We start from the raw sequence: 18,792 nt of genomic DNA, 5'->3' as shown, positions 1-18,792 counted from the left end.
ATGTTAAATTTTGAATCAGAAAGGTGCCGTTCTGAATGCAGCTGATGAAAATGTAGCCTGACATACTTCAGGGGGCTAATAGCAACAAGACAGACTTTTCAAAGCATTGATTCCCCCAACACACCTACATACACATTTGATGGAGGCTTGTCAGAGGAAAGATGGTGTGGTTCCTATGACAGCAAAGCAGAGGGAGTGGTAAAGGGTTTAAAACTGGCTGTAGCCCTTTCTGACGCTCTTGACTGTATTTAGAAAGTGGAGAAAATGGGCAAATGGTCTGCAGAGAAATAACCTCGCCCGGTCATGTGAATGTGGAATGACCGAGTGACATTCGCATATGTTTGCGTCTGCATCCAAATCCTCGTTGAACGGACATTTCTGCCTGAAAAAAAAATGCATGGCACTCAGACGTGCGTTTAGCCAGTGTATGCAATACATAGAGCAGGTGCGTTTGTTTTCATAACTGCAGTTTTTATGCGGTGAGAATTGAGTTTGACTAGCCTTGTTTCGTGATGTCAATGCAGATGTGCTTACTGCTTCTCACACAGGTATGAGGAATCATCCCAATGAATCTCTCACACACACACACACACACACACACACACACACACACACACACACACACACACACACACACACACACACGCTGAGCGGCCTAGTCGCCAGTGGGTTTGAGGAGGGGGTATCAGGGCCGTTGCCATGGAAACTGGCTCTCTTTGCCAAAGCTGCTGGGAGAGGGGAGGTGAACGTAAACATGTGGTTACCATGGTAACTCTTTCGTTGCTGTCTGTATGTCTGTACAGACCGACAGCCTCTCTGATTCTGACGTCAGCTCATACATCAGAAGCTTTTTCTCTTTCTTTTGGTCATTCAGTCTTTAGCCATTTTCATTTCATTCTTACTTTGTCAGCCGGTATATCTGCATGTGTAACTGCTTAGAGAGCAGGGAATTCCAAGAAAGCTATTGTTTTTCGAAGATTTAATAGGATAGATTTGTGTCACATATTTTTTATTTTTATTATCAAGGTTGCACAATTTTATATGCTGAGCTGAGTTTCTACTCAATTTTTCACAGAAATCAGAGCAAGTCTTGAGTCGTTTATATAAAGTGAGGCAATAGTTTAGGTAGCAAAGCTGAAAGTAACAATTATTTATTTTATAGTTTTCTTGATTCATCAATTGTTCATGTTTTAAGAAAAAGTATTTGTCATGTGTGCATGTCTCACTAGCACTGCAAAAAGTAGTTAATTAAAAGTAGAACTAATAAAGCTGTAAAGCAAATTGTTGTTAGCTGGAAATTAAGTTAATTCAATTGGTGATTCAGCAAAGCAACTGTTTAAATAACTATTTTGTTGATATGAAATGTTTTATTTTCAAATCCTTTCATGTTGTCAGGAAAAATTTTATGCATCAGTAGGTAAACACTTCTTTTTATTACCTATTTTTATTAAAAATTACCGGCTAGGTTGGCTAATCAGTTCCTTATTTAGTCTCTAGTGATGAATGGAAGACATCAGCTGGTTAAAGTTTTCTGCAGCTCTGACAGGTAAGCCCACCAGAGAAGAAACAGCAAAGACAAACTGGGTAAGATGAAATTAAATTTCAGTTTGTGTTCAACTGTCAACACAAAGGTAAAATGCCAAACTCTGGTGCATTACACCATCCGTTTGTGAGAGTTTTGCCTACAGGCTGTGGTTCTCGTCTTAAAGGACAGACCACGCCTAACAAAAAAACCACACAGTAAAGTCAACTTTTCCACCGCTGCAGAGAGAAGAAAACTGTAGGTGTGATCAGCAAAGGTCAAGAGGCAAAGAAACAAGAGTAGGCTTCTACAGAGTCCCTACATGACATGAGTGGCAAAGTAATATATCTAAGTCCCGGGGTGAGATACCCTGGAGTGAAAAATATGAAGTAACCCTCGGCTAAGGTCAACTGATAGCCATTTTTGCTTAAAAGTGCAAACGGGTGTTAACATCAAAAGCTTCAACAAGCAAGAGAGGAAACTGGACAATTTTAACTTTTTCCACAAGGTAAATTGTCAGCATGAGTATTTTCCAATGCAGGCATGTAATAATATCAGTATCACAAGCCAACTATCAGCCTGCATATTGATAAATATTAGTGTAGCTTTTATTGTTAAAATAGATAACAATAAAAACAGAAATTCCTGTAATATGAACAAAAGAATAGGACTTATAAACTGATGGTTTCTGTGCTGCTGCAATGATCTGTGTGACACTGTCACCGCTCATGTCTTTGGGAGCTGTCGATGCAAAAAGACTACCTACCACTCATGTGCCAGTAAACTGGATGACAGTTTTGTGCACTACAGCATGTCGCTTGTATTGAGTCCCACACGTGTTAAGCAGTTTCACATACATTTCTGTCTTTTCATGATATCCATCGAATAAGATGGACAACTTTTCCTTTTTTTTTTTCTATTAAATTGTATTTTGTAGTGTGTGGAACCGATCGGTGTACACAAACCCACATTTGGAGAATGTATAGCCATGTATGCAAGTCTGCCTTTTAAAGCACAGCCAAAAGATGTCTTCAACTTATTTTAATTGGTGAAAAAACAATTATGTCCTAAAAGTAACGCCCCGCAGTAGAACTACTTCCTCCAGCTGTTCCGCTTTAGCGACCTCAACAGGTCTGCTGTGATGAGGAATAGTTGCACAAACACGATATTACCAGGTCTTTTGGTTAATGGATGGCTTATGCATTTCAGTATATGAAAGTATGCTGGAAAACAAATTACCAGAAAGAAGAAACAACATAATTTCAAATGATAATATTTATAATATTTATTAGGGCTGGGCCATATCATACCGTTCACGGTAATACCGGTATAATGTTGGGCAACGATAAGAAAATGAAATATGGTGATAGAATATGGGTAAAACGCACATCTGCAGTGCCTTTGTTTTCATACGCACATGGCGGAAAAAGCATGGCGGCGACGGAGAATGAGAAGGGCGAAAGTGGATCGTTGAATGAAACAGATGAACCAGAATTGGTTTGTAAAAATGTTGCAACTTCAGTGGTGTGGAACTGGTTTAGCTTTCGTCCGTCAGATACACAACAAAGCACTATTTTTGGTAGAGCATGTTAGTGGACCGTCGTTATTACCGTGTTACCGCACCGCTCGATGGATTGTCGGAGTATTACGGCGATCGTAGGCAGGAGCCTCGGAGTGATATGCACTGTGTTTAATATTTATAGTACTTTTTGGTCATATCGCCCTGCTCTAATATTTATTTTAATTCAATTTATTTAAATTTTTTTATTTGAATCCGGGGGGGGGAATCTAAAAAACTCTTTTGACAACTTTAAATAGATTTCAGTCTAGAGATAAGCAGCTCTAAAAACATCAGTCTGGATTCTGCTTGGCTTGATTGGACCTTAACAAGCCTTACAGGGCTAACCGCCACAAGTGAAGAGTTATTACTTATTTGCGTTTCCACAAGAGCAGTGGATTTTTATCCTGCGCCCAGTGGGTTTTATTCCACAGATTGATTGAATCTGGGATGCAAAATGTAAAAAGAAGAAGGAAAAAAAAAAAAAAAAATGGTACCAACTTAAAGGGAGCGCTTTGCGGAGTAGAAACCCAACAACAAACACAGAGTCAAAGGTGCAGGATTGAGCAGCCACTGAGCTAGACAAAATGCTTAAACTAAGATAATATTTTATCCTAGTTTGAAAAAAACCTGGAAGTTTAGTGTGGGGCTCATCTGGTCTGGTATTTCTTGAGGGTAATAATTAAAAACAGCAGTTATTCATTTTAAGGTTTGACAGGAACATATTGTTGTTTCTTTCCACATCTCAGAATCAGCTTTTTTCAATTTACACGTGGAAGAAATAATAAAGTTTTTCAAATCTGTGCGCAATGTGTGAAATGATGAAGGACGCGGGCAGAACTAGGCCACTCACTGCAGAATGAGCAACACAAAGGAATTACCACTCATCAAGTAGGCCACATTTGCATGTTGCCACAAACTTCACCTGAAACAACGACCATATCACAAAGCAAGCACATCTCTATTAACTAAACTACACCCAATAAACAATGATCAGTAGATCACAAGTTTCCTGTGCAGAGCATACTCATTACTTCACTGAAACTACACGTACACAAGGAAGACAGTTGCATTATTTTTGAAAAGTCATTAAATTTAAAGCTAATGTGTCTGCTTTGAAATTATAATGACCTAAAAATCCTACAAATCAGTGATAGCCATCTTATGTGATCATTCTGCAGCAAATGTCATTTTCAAATAAGTCCTTTTATAAATACAGACCACAGAGTGTTTATATATGCGCATTAGTATTTATATAGTATTTCACTCCGCATACACCTCATACAATGTGTGAATGTGCCTAAGAACAGAAAGCATTAAACCTTTATCAGATTAACCATAATAGTGTTGTGCTGCAAACACACAAATTTGCAAATCTGTAAGTGCAGCATAGGAAACAAGGTTCGGTGGAGTGATTTGCAAAGCAGCTAAGAGATGTGCAGCAACTGCAGGTAGGTTAACGCAAATTCATGGCCTGCATGAAAGCTGAGCTCAATTACCCAAGTTTCTCTGAAACAATGTGTATGAATTACATTCAATGACAGGAAAGTGAACCTGCCACTAAGCAAAAACCTTATAATCATATAAAAAAAAAAAAAACTGTTTAAAGCTGTTAAAAACTGTTCTTACACTTGGGCAAAACTTTGTTTTAAATCAAATTGTTATAACAGGCAAACTGTTAGTTACACAAGTGAGAGTTCTCAGTTTAATGAAGACTGGGGTAAAAGTTGAATTAAAACAAGATCCAAGATTCAAGTGAAGATCCAACTTCTTTTGTCTTCTGTGTACTTCATTATTCATTTGTTTAATAAAATCCCTTGTTAGATCAAAACTGAATAAATAGATGCATGGAAACGCAAAGCATCATGTGAGGATTAGACCTGTAACACATTCTCATCAGGTTTGAGGCTCAGAAGAATCAGGAGCTTTGTCACTCACACCTCTAACCTCAGATGATCTGAGGCATGTAATCACTGAAAATACTTCCACGCTCAGCTCGCTCCACCTTCATTCCCTGTGCCTCTTCATATAGAAAAAAAGCTCAGACACAGTTATGGGTAACCTAGAAGCTAAAATTAGCTGCTAAGCTAACCCAGGATCAGTAATGACCTGAGCCGCTGCCATCCATCTTCACAACAACATAGCAACAGTAGCCCTCCCCCCGACGCACACGGGTACACACACGCACACAGCATCATGGCATCGTGTCATGGTTGAATGTGCTTACATGACTGACTACACAGGCGTGCACACAGACATTAACTGTCTTCCTCACTCCCACACTGGCACTCCATGGCTCAATGTGCTTACATGACTGACTACATGGACATACATGCCCGTTTTAGACACACACCACCACACACTCATTCGCACACGTGCGTGCACACACACACACACACACACACACACGCATCTTCACGGTTCAATGTGCTTACAATGTGACTACATGCATAAAAAATGCACGGTTTTTCTCTTTACACACCGTCTCCCACTGTCCTCACACAAACACACACACACAGCCTCCAGTGACGTGCTGCAGTGTAGCAGCCTCTGCCTGTCCAGTAAAACCAACCAAACACAACTGAGGGAGGCTGCAATCACACGGCCTATGAATCAATAATACTGCCCCGCAAATAAGCAAAACACACACACACGCGCGCGCGCACATCTATCTCTCTGTCACGAATATAGACCACGGGTACTGCAGTCTCATCAATGCTCCTGCTTCCTTTCAAAGATGGAACAACAGGCAAAACTGGTAAATGTGACAAACACTCAGGCTAGGCTAAGCGCTCTTTCACCACTGCTCATCTTCGTGAAAGATTAGACATATGAACAATGAGGGAAAAGTTTTGGCAGTAAAATTAAAGATGCCTTTAAAAACAACGTGGAGATCAGGGTTCCGTCAACTCCTTGAGTTGACGTCATGATGCAGGTTAAACATAGCAGCTATTCTAAGCATTGACTGCATCTAAAATGTTCAATAGCAGTTCAAAAATTATTTCAATCGTTCTCCAGCTCAGTCCATGCTAAACCGCTAGCCCCACCCATTCCTATCTTCTTTCCCCACCAGCTGGATGACCAGGTCGCAGTCGCAGCAATGCTGAATACCGTTAACTTGCCTCTCATCCCCAGAGACACTTCAAGTCCACTGTCGCAGATTGCAGCTGGTGACAGTAATGCCGGTGCAAGCTGCTGGGCCACTCTGACCTGAACCTACAGCAGGTGAAAACCTGTTCATGTGCTTCTGCACAGCTAATCAAGGATACACAGTTGTCCATCTTAGATATGAGACCCAGTAGAGAGTGAGTTGACTATTACTATTAATTGCCATTCATTTTCAAAAAACATATAGTGTTGTTTAAGTCAGTATGGGTGTGTCTTCTTTCATGTACAAACCTCACTGCACTATCACAAAAATCTGTGGGAAAACATGAATTTAGACTATCAGCACAGCACTGATACTATATTTCAAAAAGTGATACAATCAATAACACTGATCGATATATAATGCTAAAGATTCTAACAATGAAGATACTCGAAATACAATTATTTTTACTAAAACGTGGACATGTAATTGGTTTGAAGAACTGGTTACAGGTGTATCCAGCTGCATTAAGATGAATATGGCTTCTGTCCACTGTTAGCATGCCCTTGAACTTAAAACTATACTAAAAGATTTTTGACTAATTTAACTTTGTAGTCTGGTGATGCCAGACTACATGTTGGAAATATGAGTGTGTAACTACACATCCTGTTTTAGGTTCAGTAGCATTTTGGTCTTCCTTACACACCCTAATGGAGTTTTAAGGCACTTGATTATATAAACTCTACCCACGCAGATTTTTTTTCTACACAGAAAACTTTATGCTTTAGCACATAAATGTATTTTATCTTTACAGTTTTTAACTACTTACAACTTCTAAATAGGGAGAAATTCTAAATAACATCCATGTAAATAACTTCTATCAGCTAAAGTAATACAGGTTTGGTGCCTTTACTATATCAAACGCGATAATGTTTTAGTCAAACCCCAAAGGTCTGTTCTGATCCAAGAAAACCTGTCATGTGTAGCATCTCTGTGAGAGTAGAAAAATGTGCTTTCAGCGAATGAAGAAACTTAGAATAAAGAAAGGAGACTCCACCAAAATGCTAAAGGAAGGGAACTCCAGCTTAGAGGACAGCCACATTCTTGTTACTCCCTATAAAACTAAATAAATAAATAAAGATGGAAGGAGGCGCAGGAGGATGGAGGGCTGCAGACGGATCTTTCAGCTGCTTGGTACAAAAATGATCAAAGTGACTGAATCTAGGCCTCACAGACAGAAAAGAATTCCGTCCTTTCTTTGCTTTACCTTGAAGTGCAGATATCACGGTTTCATACACTTGCTGATTCATGGATTGTGATGGTGAAAGAAAGAAAAATAAAAAATAAAAATCAAGCTTCAGCATACAGAATAGTTCTCTTTAAATACACTTGTCAGATACAGAGGAACTAAACCTGGAATGGTGCCATCACAGCTACAAATCATCATCTTTTATGCACAGCTAGAGCTGTTATAAATTTGTTTAATTATTAAATAAACTATCAAACTGCACAACTACTAAAAACTAAGATTTTGAGAAAGGTATTTTCTGTCCATTTATAGCAATGCATAGATTGATTCATACTGAAAGTAACCAGTTAAAGGAAGTTAAACGTCATGCTGTTTTGTACTGCTTTTTAATTACTTCAGCTGGAGGCAGATTTTCTTCATTAAAATAACTGTGGTAGTGTAAAGCTACAATAAATGTTTCATTGTCCAAAATCCTATGGCGCTAACTGTACTTAATTTGTCATTTTCTGGGTATTTGCAACAGTTAGGGCTTTAATTGACATGGCAGATAGTTCTATGGTGATGGTGTAATGCTGGATAGTTTGGGAAATTTTCCCTGTTTAAAATAATGCTGGACGTTGTTTATCCAGAATAATATGCTTGATTTGAATTCATCTTTTTGTAGCTATTTTCATTTTTAGTTATCACATTTTAGGAAAATTCCTTTTTTTTTTACCTTTTAGAATTTGCAGAGAGCTCAAATGCTAGATTTAAAGCAAACAATCAATGTGTGACTGAGGTGTAGACTTTCAGCTTTAATGCCAGTTGTTTCACAATAATATTACATTAAGTGCTTCAGAATTACAGCCACACATAGTCCTCCATTTTTAATACTTAGATGAAAATATCTCGCAGTCAGCGATTTCCTAAAATCTAAAATGGTTTGGCTTTTTCACTATGCTTTGGGTCATTACCCATTTGCTCTGTGAAGCACTGTTCAATCAGTTTGCCAGCATTTGGCTGAATCTGAGCAGAGTGTATAGTTTTTTAAATTACTATATATGTGCTACAGGGAGGTTTATATCTTTATTAGGTATGTGTGTTTTTGAAGGGATGCCAAATGCTATCATTTTTTCTGTAAAGCAAATTTACCTTGCCTATGGGTATAAATAAAGTTACCTTGAACCTTGTAAACTTCAAAATTCATACTGCTACCTCTATCAGCAGTCACATGAGAATTCTGGTTACAATACAATAGTATTCTCCATACTTTTCCCATCATTCTGATGCAAGTTCATCTTAATCTTTGTTCAGTTATTTCCAGAACTGGACAAAATCTTTTTTTTTTTAAGATTATTTGGTCTTCTTGCTGCTGAGTGTAACCAGTGATTTGCCGCTTGTCGTAAACCCTCTGTGTTTACATTCATGAAAGCGCCTCTTGATTCTAGACCTTGTCAATGAAATGCCTACCTTGTCATGAGTGTTCTTGGCAGATGTTGTGAAAGAAGTTTTACTTAACCAAGGAAAAAAATTTGTGTGATCATCCAACTTTTGTTATCTTCAGTGGTCTAGGTCTAGGCTGCTGGGGGAGTCCCATGATGCAGTGCTTTTTCTTCAGTCAACTTTTTCACTCACTGTGTTTATACACCTCTCTGCATTTAATTATGAGCTATTATTAATCTCTGGCTCTCTTCAACAGCGTGTCTTTGTCCTGTCTTCATCCACTTACCCCCAACCAGTCGCAGCAGATGGCCACCCCTCCCTGAGCCTGGTTCTGCTGGAGGTTTCTTCCTGTTAAAAGGGAGTTTCTTTTCCACTGTCGCCAAAGCTTGCTTGGGTTTTCTCTGTTTTCTTTGTATTATTGTAGGGTCTTTACCTTACCTTACAGTAAAGTGCCTTAGGGCAACTGCTGTTGTGATTTGACAGTATATTAAAAAAAAAACAAAAAAACTGAATTGGTCTATGAGGCCGATTTGTTGTTCCTGTGATGGTGAGTGACTTGTTTTTAAGTACGTACAACATTGTTGATTTGGCCAATCCTCAAGTTTTTTGGGTTGTTTTAAATCTGTCTGATCGGTAGTTCAAGTTCCAAGACTAATGATGGCATCCTCCAACTACATCAACATCTCTTTGACCTAATGCTGAGGATTTAAACAAATAGCTACCAAAAGCAAGTCAGTACTTGGAATCAATTAGTTTGTTTTGGAATAATGAAGGAATAGGCTTCACTTGCCCATGAAGCAACTCTCCCATCTTTCCAACTTTTGGCCCCCTGAAAATGGGAGACTATGTATAAAAGGGCTGGATTCTAAACAGTTTATGCAATACTTTTGTCAACCCCTTGAATTAAATCTGAAAGTGCGCACTTTAACCAGTCTAGACTGTTTAAAATCTATCTATTACAATCTGCTGGTGTACAATGGAAAAGCTACAATGAAATACACGGGCTTATGGTCCAAAAATCTACTGACCAAACTGTAGCTGGCAAAACAGTCACCTCAAAGGAGACATAAACACACAGAGTATTTTTTTTTTGTTAAGAGAATTGTTACCAGCTGGACGAATCCGTTTTTAAAGACTTCAAAACATAAATTCGGGACTCCTACCATCTGTCCTGCTCCTACAAGCGATCTCTACCCTCACTACACAAAAATATTTCCCTGCCATCTCTTTTTGAACAATCAACATTGTCTCACTTTTGTTATCATTTTCCCAACATCTTGCAGCAGCCTTGTACAAACATTACCACACAGACATTAGTTTCCTCCACATCACTGTGCCGTGATGACATTATCACTGTGGCTTCGAGATGTGGCAGGAAGATAACCAGACAAGTTGATGGCCACTTGAAAGATGCCAGACACACCATCACTGCGACAGTGAAAATCTCATCACTTTTCTCATGTAAACAAACTGATGTAAGCCTTAAGTAAGATTGCACACTGCCTAAAACAGAAACTAAATTATTTAAGGATGAAGCTCTTTCCCTTTCATACCAATTCTACTGCTGACATGTTTTGTTATCTTAACCGTGATTTAGTGTGCCAGTGTAGACAAGGAATTATTTGGCTGCATCCAAACATTCCCAAACAATATTACAGACCAAGCACAGATACTGTAACTTCACTGATACTGATAAAGGCCCTCAGCCTTTTCATGCCACTACAAATGATTATACACAAGTCAAATAAACAGACTAATTAACACAGCCACTGCACCAATACAACAACGCCTGAATCAGAGAGTAAAAAGAGAAAACATCTGTATTTCTGGAGTTAGCAGATAAGATGACCTTAAACTAGCTTAACCAAGACAAATCTGAGTTAACAAAGCTGTACTGTGTCCTGTGTGAGAGGACTCAGGTCGAGGACACAGTGTTAGAACACAAAATATGTTTATTTCCACAAGTTTCACTCAACACAAAATAATTTGGCAAGGTATTATACTGGATTACCATACCAGGTAGAACAATTTCCACCAGAATGAATATATCAGAATTATTTGTACAGAAATGCATTTCTGGAAAGATGTTCAACAAGAGATTACCGTAATTGTCGGGCTATAAGCCGCTACTTTTTGCACAAGCTTTGAACCCTGCGGCTTTTAGTCAGGTGCGGCTTTTCTATGGATTGTCCATGATTTTTGTGATATCGTAAGACGATTTGTTTTGTTTGTTCCGCTGTTGTACGGCACTACGTTGCCTGGCGGAAGGATCGGGGTTCAAGAGTGGTATGTTGGTCACATGTCCATCCGCCAGGCAACATAGTGCCGTACAAGTAGCGCGAAAAACAAACTTCAAAGTAGCACTACGCGTTCAGCGGGAGTCGTGGATGACGAGCGGCGATAAACTTGCGAAAAGCAAGTTGTGCTCAATCCCGGTGGATTCTGACAGCGTGGAAAAGTGTGCAAACATCCACGATCACCAACGGATTTCGAAGGGCTGGACTGCTGCATGATGAAGAGGAGGACACCGCCACGGCCCTTCAGAGGGTGTTCGACTCCGACACTGACAATGACGATTATCTTTGGTTTTGAAAGTGACAACGAAGGAAAGAAGCTGAGAGTGGATGACGAAGCCATCCTGAGCCTGTTCGTTTCCAACACTGGAGAAGAGGACTTTGGTGGTTTTAGTGCGCAGGAAGATGGTGGTGAATGACTGACTTTTCTTCTTGTTAAAGCCATGTCACTGCACCTGAGCCTAAAAGGTAGTCTGAATCTATTTTTCTGGTGTGCTGTAGGTTACTGTTATGTACTACATTTGTTACTCATTTATGAAGCACAGCACATGTGCAAATATGTACCCATAACTTGTTTTTCAAAATATTAATAAAAGGGGTGTGTCTCCAAACAGCCATCTCTTTCCTGACAATTCCCTTTGTGCATATTCTCTTACATATGATAAGTCAATATTGAAACACCTGCGGCTTTTGGTCAGGTGCGGCTAATGTATGTACAAAACAGGATTTTCCCCTGATTTTAGCTTGTGCGGCTAATATTCAGGTGCGCTTTGTAGTCCGGGAAATACGGTAAACAGATTTTAGATTAACTGCTCTCTATATTAGGCACACATTCAATATAAGAGATGGAAAACTGATATAGCTGTTAAGAACTCTGCTCTTATTTTTTGTTTTAATAGCTTCTTGGATGAAACCAAAACTTCCTAGTAAAATACACTGGAGATATTGGCTAAAGGATAACCTTAATATGGAAAAAAAAATCCTGCAAGACTACAACTCAAAACAGATTTGTCAGGAAATGGTTAAGCGACACAAGAAATACAGGTCTTCAGCTATCTTCTGTATTTTTTTCCTCTTTGATTTCTTCTTATTGTTGTTTTTGTTTCTTTTCACGCAGGACTAAACTGGAAAAAACTGTATCTTAAATTGAGGGTTTTTTGTTATTTGTAAGACAGAAATGTTAGAACTGTGGACTTTTTCGTGTTTATGTATTAATGTATAGATATATGCACATATTCTAATTTGTGCAGTATTATATGAATAAACATTAATAAAAAAAGTAAGGTTGTTTTTTTTGTTTGTTTTTTAAGAGTCATTATCATAAAACTGTGTTACTTTCACATCTAAGCCAGTAGTGACTCACCAGCCAGTGATAGAAGACTGCTGCTAGCCGAAGTTTACCATCAATAGCAAGCTTATTTTGGCAGTAGAAAACAAGAAACCCTGGTGCATTCAAAATGAGAGATTGTTTACACAGTCAAAAAAAACAATGAAAAAAGTCACCTTGAAGTTTCAGTTTGTCATAAACTGCTTGAGGAATTTTCCGTACTTCACAAAAATGATTTTCAAAAAAATATTTGTATTTTCCTCAGTAATCATTATGTTTATGTATGCCTGTAAAAATAAACATTTTCAATTAAATGAATTTCTTGCAAAAAAGAGTCATAACTTATATGGAATAATCTCAAACCATAGATGTCAGTGTCACCGAGTCTCTATGCATTACAGCCACACTGAACTTAGGGAAAGTCTCTTCATGCTCACACACTGCCACCCTCACAGCTGGAAATTTGACAGTACAAGTGCAAAGCTTGTCAGGTCAGCTATATTTGTACAAATGTGCCCTTTGTTGAACAGAAAGTTCAATATATGAGACTTCAGAGGTTGTTCAGAGTTTTTACTCTCATCATTTTCCACCAGTTTTTACCTATTACCAACTTTACCTATTCCTTAAATTCATTACCGAGGAAGATAAAAGCAGCAAATAATGATCATAATGACTGAAGGATCACGTTCTGCTGTTATGACAGTGCTGGCACCCTGTTACTGCGGTATGGTAGCCTCATATGCCCAGCTGAGAGACTGCTGTGTCGCCTCTCACTAACAAAACCTCTGACTCATCACTCTGCTCAGCTTGACTCGTAAATATTACAAAGCGCAAGCCAACATCTAAAAGCACCAAAGTAATACTAAAATACAGGACATTTCTACAACCGCATGAACAAGAGGGTTTGACACAAAATGGCAAAACAAGTTTTTCAGATGACTTAATGTAGAAGATGGAGCGCAGAGTACTGAAGAGTACGGATTCAACCTCAAAACCTGCGCTATCAGAGACTTTTTTATGGATACAATCAATCAGTTTCACATTAAACAAACTCATCATATAACCTCATATTGCAAGTGACTCCAGAGTGAGCAATAACACAGTCATTGTGAAGCAGATCTACTGACACATAATTTCCAGGACATTAAAGACAAGCTGTTGCAATGTAGGATTCTTTTCATTTTAACTGCTATATACACTGTACTTTTTGCCATGGTGTGAACCTTTAAGTGTAATCAAATAAAAAAAAGTTGTCCAAAGGGTGAAGAGGAACAGTGACTAAGGTTGCCAAAGAAAAGTTCAAAACACAGCCCTCTGGCCATTGATTTTCCGATTTGAGGGCTCTACCTGCTCAACCAGAGCTAACATAGATTAATAATTACCAGAGCCTATCTATTGCAGAATTGTGAATCAGAAATGCACAAATTAACTGTTTTGTTTTCCTGCAGTGTAAAATTGTTGCTACACGTCAGTGCACTCTTTACACTGGAAATAATGATCTTGCTCACTACAATGATGAACTGTGGCAAGAGAGAAGTGTTGGGGTGAGTTCAGTACTTATATTGTTCAGAGACGACAGCATTTATCCTGTCAGCATTCTGTAAACCGGCAGCCTCCAACAATGCATGTCAACAGTAACAAACTTACCCTGGGAGATGTTAAGCGAGTTAAGTGAATAAATGTCAAAGATTTACATGATGAATCTACTCAAGAGTGTTTCCAAAATTACATTTATAATTATGTTTTATCCAGTATCAAAGCAGCTGTGTATAAAGGCTTTTATGAATGGCCTACTTTTCTTGTGTACATGCATGGTAATAACACAAACCTGCTGCTTGTCCTTCTTGAGTATTTTCATCTTCTATCCCTTCACAGCATCTGTTAACAGAAAAGATCATAAATCAAATTACTTCCAAAAAAGCACACATTAAAAAAAAAAAAAAAAGGAAATTTCTGATATCTGTAAGGGGAAAAAAGAAGAGCCACAATATAAAAAGAAAATTAAGATTTTTCAAATCAAAGAAAACAGTGCATATTGGATTTAATCTTACATAATTGTAATCAAAGTAGAAAGCACTGAAATCTCCCAAAGAACTACACATGTATGTGTATTTAACTCTTATACAACTGTATATAAAGGTACAGTAAGTAGTGAGCACACCTTTATAAGAAGAAAATCTGAGACAAATGTTTTCTTGCAGCATCCTTCCAAGTTAATTACACTTGAGTCAGCCACTGAACTACTGCCTCACTAAAGGACACTTGCTTCAGTACAACAGTAAATAGAATAAGTTCTTTAACTGACTCTTCCCTTACAGTTTAAGTTGAAAGAAAAGAAAAAAAATGTTACACCTAAAAACTATATGGACTGTATGAATTTCATGTATCGACTGCTTCGGTATTGTTTGATAACTTTAAAGCACAGTTTTATCTGAGACTAAGTCAATATTGTCTCAGTTTAAGCAGAAATTTTTACAGGTCACTAAAGAAGCTCCATAAACTTCATGTTATACTCCACCCACACTCTCTCACACACACACACACACACACACACACACACTCACACACACTCACACGCACGCAGTAAGAGAAGCCCAAACAAGACAAAGGTTTGTTCTGTACATTAAAACAGTGTGCAAAGCAGGGGATGAAAATGTTTCACTGTACCTGCCTTGGTGATGACAAAACCGAATTATTTTACTAAAAGGTCAAGTAAGTTTGACAACATTTCTGTACCGTGTTGTACTTACAAGACGTTAAAGACAGAAGTGTTTAATAATTCAATAGATCACCCACAAAGTATAAAATCTTGATTATTTTCTCATGATTTTCTCATGTATTTTTATTCTTTTAACATACATGGCAGAGCACAGAGGCAAGTGTTTTAAATCTGGCTTATGTTCATTAATTGTATGGTACAATACAATATTATTATATTTAACCAGAATAGAGTTCCGTTTGTGATTCACATTTGAAATGGCACATTTTGAATGACCTTTATTGACTGCACTCCCATAACCAGGAGTGTCAAGATAGCATATATGGCTATATGATGCATTATATGTCTGCTGTAATATTATATGACTGTGAATCACATTTTCAACAACACAGGGGAAAAAAAGATGATAGAAACTCTGCAGAACAGAAGTTGGAGAGTAACATTGTGTGCTCCCAGCTTTCACTGAGACTCAGAGCCTGCACTGACAAAGTGCAGAAATGATAGTATGAAGTCATTTCAGAATAACTTGAACAGATCATTTTCAGGCCACTGTGCACTACTTCTGTCTCCGTTCCTACAAACCTGTGCAGCAGCATTGCCACGGGGGTTTGTGTATAGCAAAGAAGTGGAGGTGGACAGGACCAAAGATAATACAACTTATTCAACTTCTTGCCTTTGAAAAAGCATCACTGCAACTCATTCAAAATCCCCACGAGTACACCTGCATATCTTTTGAGTAGTTTTATTTTGCTGAAAATCTGCAGTTTGTCCGTGTAGCATGTTAAACAGAAGCCTCTGTCCACTTCATTAAACACACTTGATTCTAAGGAAATACTGTGCTGGGACTGCAACATTTTATTAACAAATGGCTAACATGCTGACTGGTATCTTAATTATGAGGGCACCAAAATAATTAAAGTTCAAATAACATATAGACAGTAAAGGTTCGTAACCGGATACAGCTGAGATATTGACTTTGCACATTAAGTCACAACAAACAAAAGGATATCCATGATCACCAGTAATGATGTGTGACACAGCAAACAGGCTACCTAAAAGCTTTAATATCCAGCTGTTCTAACATTACATGAATGGACAATGTCAACATTACCAGATCATTTTGGTATCCAATTCTCTATCTGGATGTTTCTATATCGTCATCCTTTCAACATCTATTTTCCTCATAAGTACAAGCTTGTTTGCGGCAAACCAATTCTGAGTGACTCACTCTTGAGTCTGCCTGAGCCAATGTGCTCTTTGCAATTGCACGAATGTAAGACCCTTTTCATCATCACAGAAAGCATTAATTCATCAGTACGCACTGAAGATTGCTGTACTGCACTCAACATGTGACAAACTGAAACTTTAAAAACTGCACCTTTACCATATACCATACATATATATATATATATATAGCAGATTATTACAGTCATCTGTAGTCCACTTTAAAGCTGTCCTCATTTTAAAAGGACAGATTACACATACATAATAATATATGTATATCATGAGGCAGAATTTTAAATAATCCAAGTTTCAATTTTCTTTTTCATTGTTTTGATGTTTCATACCATCCATACCACTATTGCTTATGCTAGAACATCAAACGTGTGTGTGTGTGTGTGTGTGTGTGTGTGTGTGTGTGTGTGTGTGTGTGTGTGTGGGGGGGGGGGGGGGGGGGGGGGGGGGGACTTGCTGCATGCAACAGATAGGAAGAATAACTACAATCAAGTTAACAGTAATGACAATTTAGATTTATTTAACATCTAAAGACACAAATGTTTATCTGCAGGCCTGAACGAGCTGTACACCTTAAAGCCAACCAGGACACAGTGGCTTAAAATTTGTATTCTACGCAGAACCATTAGATGTCAAAAGCAAGAGGCAATAAAAGCAAGAGGCAATAAAAAAGGATCAACTAAACGCATACGTAAACTAAAAGAAGTTCAATTTTTTCCTTTTTAAATCCTTCAGGGTTCAGGAAATCAAACTGAACATCTACTGATTATATACCTCATTTTAACAGGTGCAAACTCTGCAAACAACTGCAAACAGTTGTGGGGCAACTATGAATCTGTCAGTCTTCCAATACAAATCCACAACTACATTATACAGCCCACAGTGAAATCACTAAATTATAATTAGTCAATTTGATGTCCCCGGTTGTATGACAAATCGGTCAGACAAGCTCTTACCTTACTACCTTAAAGCCAAAAATGTTAAGTTATTATAAAAATTAGTGAACAGAATTACCCAATAAACTAAAAGGTTTAGTGTTACGGTTATACTAGAGATTGAATATGACTTAAGGCTTCACCACTATGCTAATATAGCACAAAAAAATGAAATAAATATGAAAAAAAAAAATGAGCCAGCTGATTAGGCAGAATTGGACTCAAATTATTGTGGGATACATGTTTTGTTTTGGGGGGTTTTCACACTCTGTTGAGATTTACATTCTCCAAGTTACATGGATATTTTTCCAAGCACTCATAGACTAATACAACCTGGATGGTCTGCACCCTGCTGAAAGCCATAGTTTTAAATAGATAATTTTGGGACTCAAAAAAGTCTCAAAAGGCTTCAACAGCACAAACTGTAAAGGGATCCAGTTTAATGATTCAAAGTAGTGAAATGAGGCCTAACAGACACAGGCCCCAGGTACCTGTGTCTGGACACCTATCAATCAAAGCAGTTATGCCCCTAATAGTAATAGTAATAATAATAGGAGGAGGAGGAGGAAGAAGAATTTTGACAGATGAAAATCCACATTTCATGTGGACAAATCTTAATTCTGTTTTGGTCAGCTGCTACAAAAGACATAGCTCTGATGCTTTCAAATTAGGGAACAACAGAAATCTGCACTGGATCCCCAGTTCCTCATTGTGAAAAAAAGTGAAGCATGGCCTTAATGCAACTTAATTTCATTTATAGATAACATCAGAATTCTCCTCAGTTCATTCACCTCTGAGCACAACAATGATAAATATAAACACACGTCAAAGGATTGCTCAGTGCATATTTATGAGTTTAAAACAGTGCAAAGCTATGCATGGCATTTTTTGCGATATGCAAACACAGTAGTAAAACCTGGTTTAAATGGAAACTGCCAATCCTCTACATCAACATAACCATAAAACTAAACAGGAGCACAGTACACTTGGGTGTCCAACTCAAAAAAGGTGTACACAGCACCAGTGCAATAGAAATGACTCAAAGAAAAGAAAAAGATTACCTTGTGCCTCATGTTACAGTATACAGTTCCTTCCATTCAAGTCTTTCAGTGGAAGACAAGAGTATGCCGATTTCTCTACGATATCTCCCAAACACATTTTCTCCACATACCTGAATCAGTTTCTTTTGTTTTTTTAAAGAAAAGAAAGAATGATGACCAAGAAGGACAGAAAACAAACAACTGATGTAGTGATTTACAACAGCTGAGTTATGAGGAATATTGCTGATTTTAAATTAATAGCATTTTAATCCAGGTAAGATGTTTGTTCCTAGATTTCTTTTCTGGCGACGGACCAGATTAACAGGAGAGAGAAAAAAAGGTCAGTTAAAGACTGAAGGTGCCAATAGATGTTTGGACTAACTTAAAAGATAATCAGTGCAG

At 38.0% G+C, this 18,792-nt stretch overlaps 1 protein-coding gene across 5 annotated transcripts in view; it reads right to left on the bottom strand.

Moving 5' to 3' along the window:
* chd6 (chromodomain helicase DNA binding protein 6) overlaps positions 1-18,792 on the bottom strand; it is a 94,928-nt gene that overhangs the window by 55,610 nt on the left and 20,526 nt on the right. For all 5 annotated transcript variants that reach the window (XM_082534404.1, XM_082534403.1, XM_082534406.1 and 2 more), the window contains exon 2: positions 14,289-14,338. In XM_082534404.1, coding sequence (XP_082390530.1) covers positions 14,289-14,318 — 30 coding nt within the window. In that variant the 5' untranslated portion in view covers positions 14,319-14,338. The remainder of the gene's footprint in view (positions 1-14,288; positions 14,339-18,792) is intronic.

Source organism: Aulonocara stuartgranti, assembly GCF_965226115.1.
Source record: "Aulonocara stuartgranti genome assembly, chromosome: 5".
NCBI classification, from domain to species: Eukaryota; Metazoa; Chordata; class Actinopteri; order Cichliformes; family Cichlidae; genus Aulonocara; species Aulonocara stuartgranti.
The sequence above is the reverse complement of the archived record's forward strand: the minus strand, read 5'-3'. Positions and strand labels throughout refer to the sequence as shown.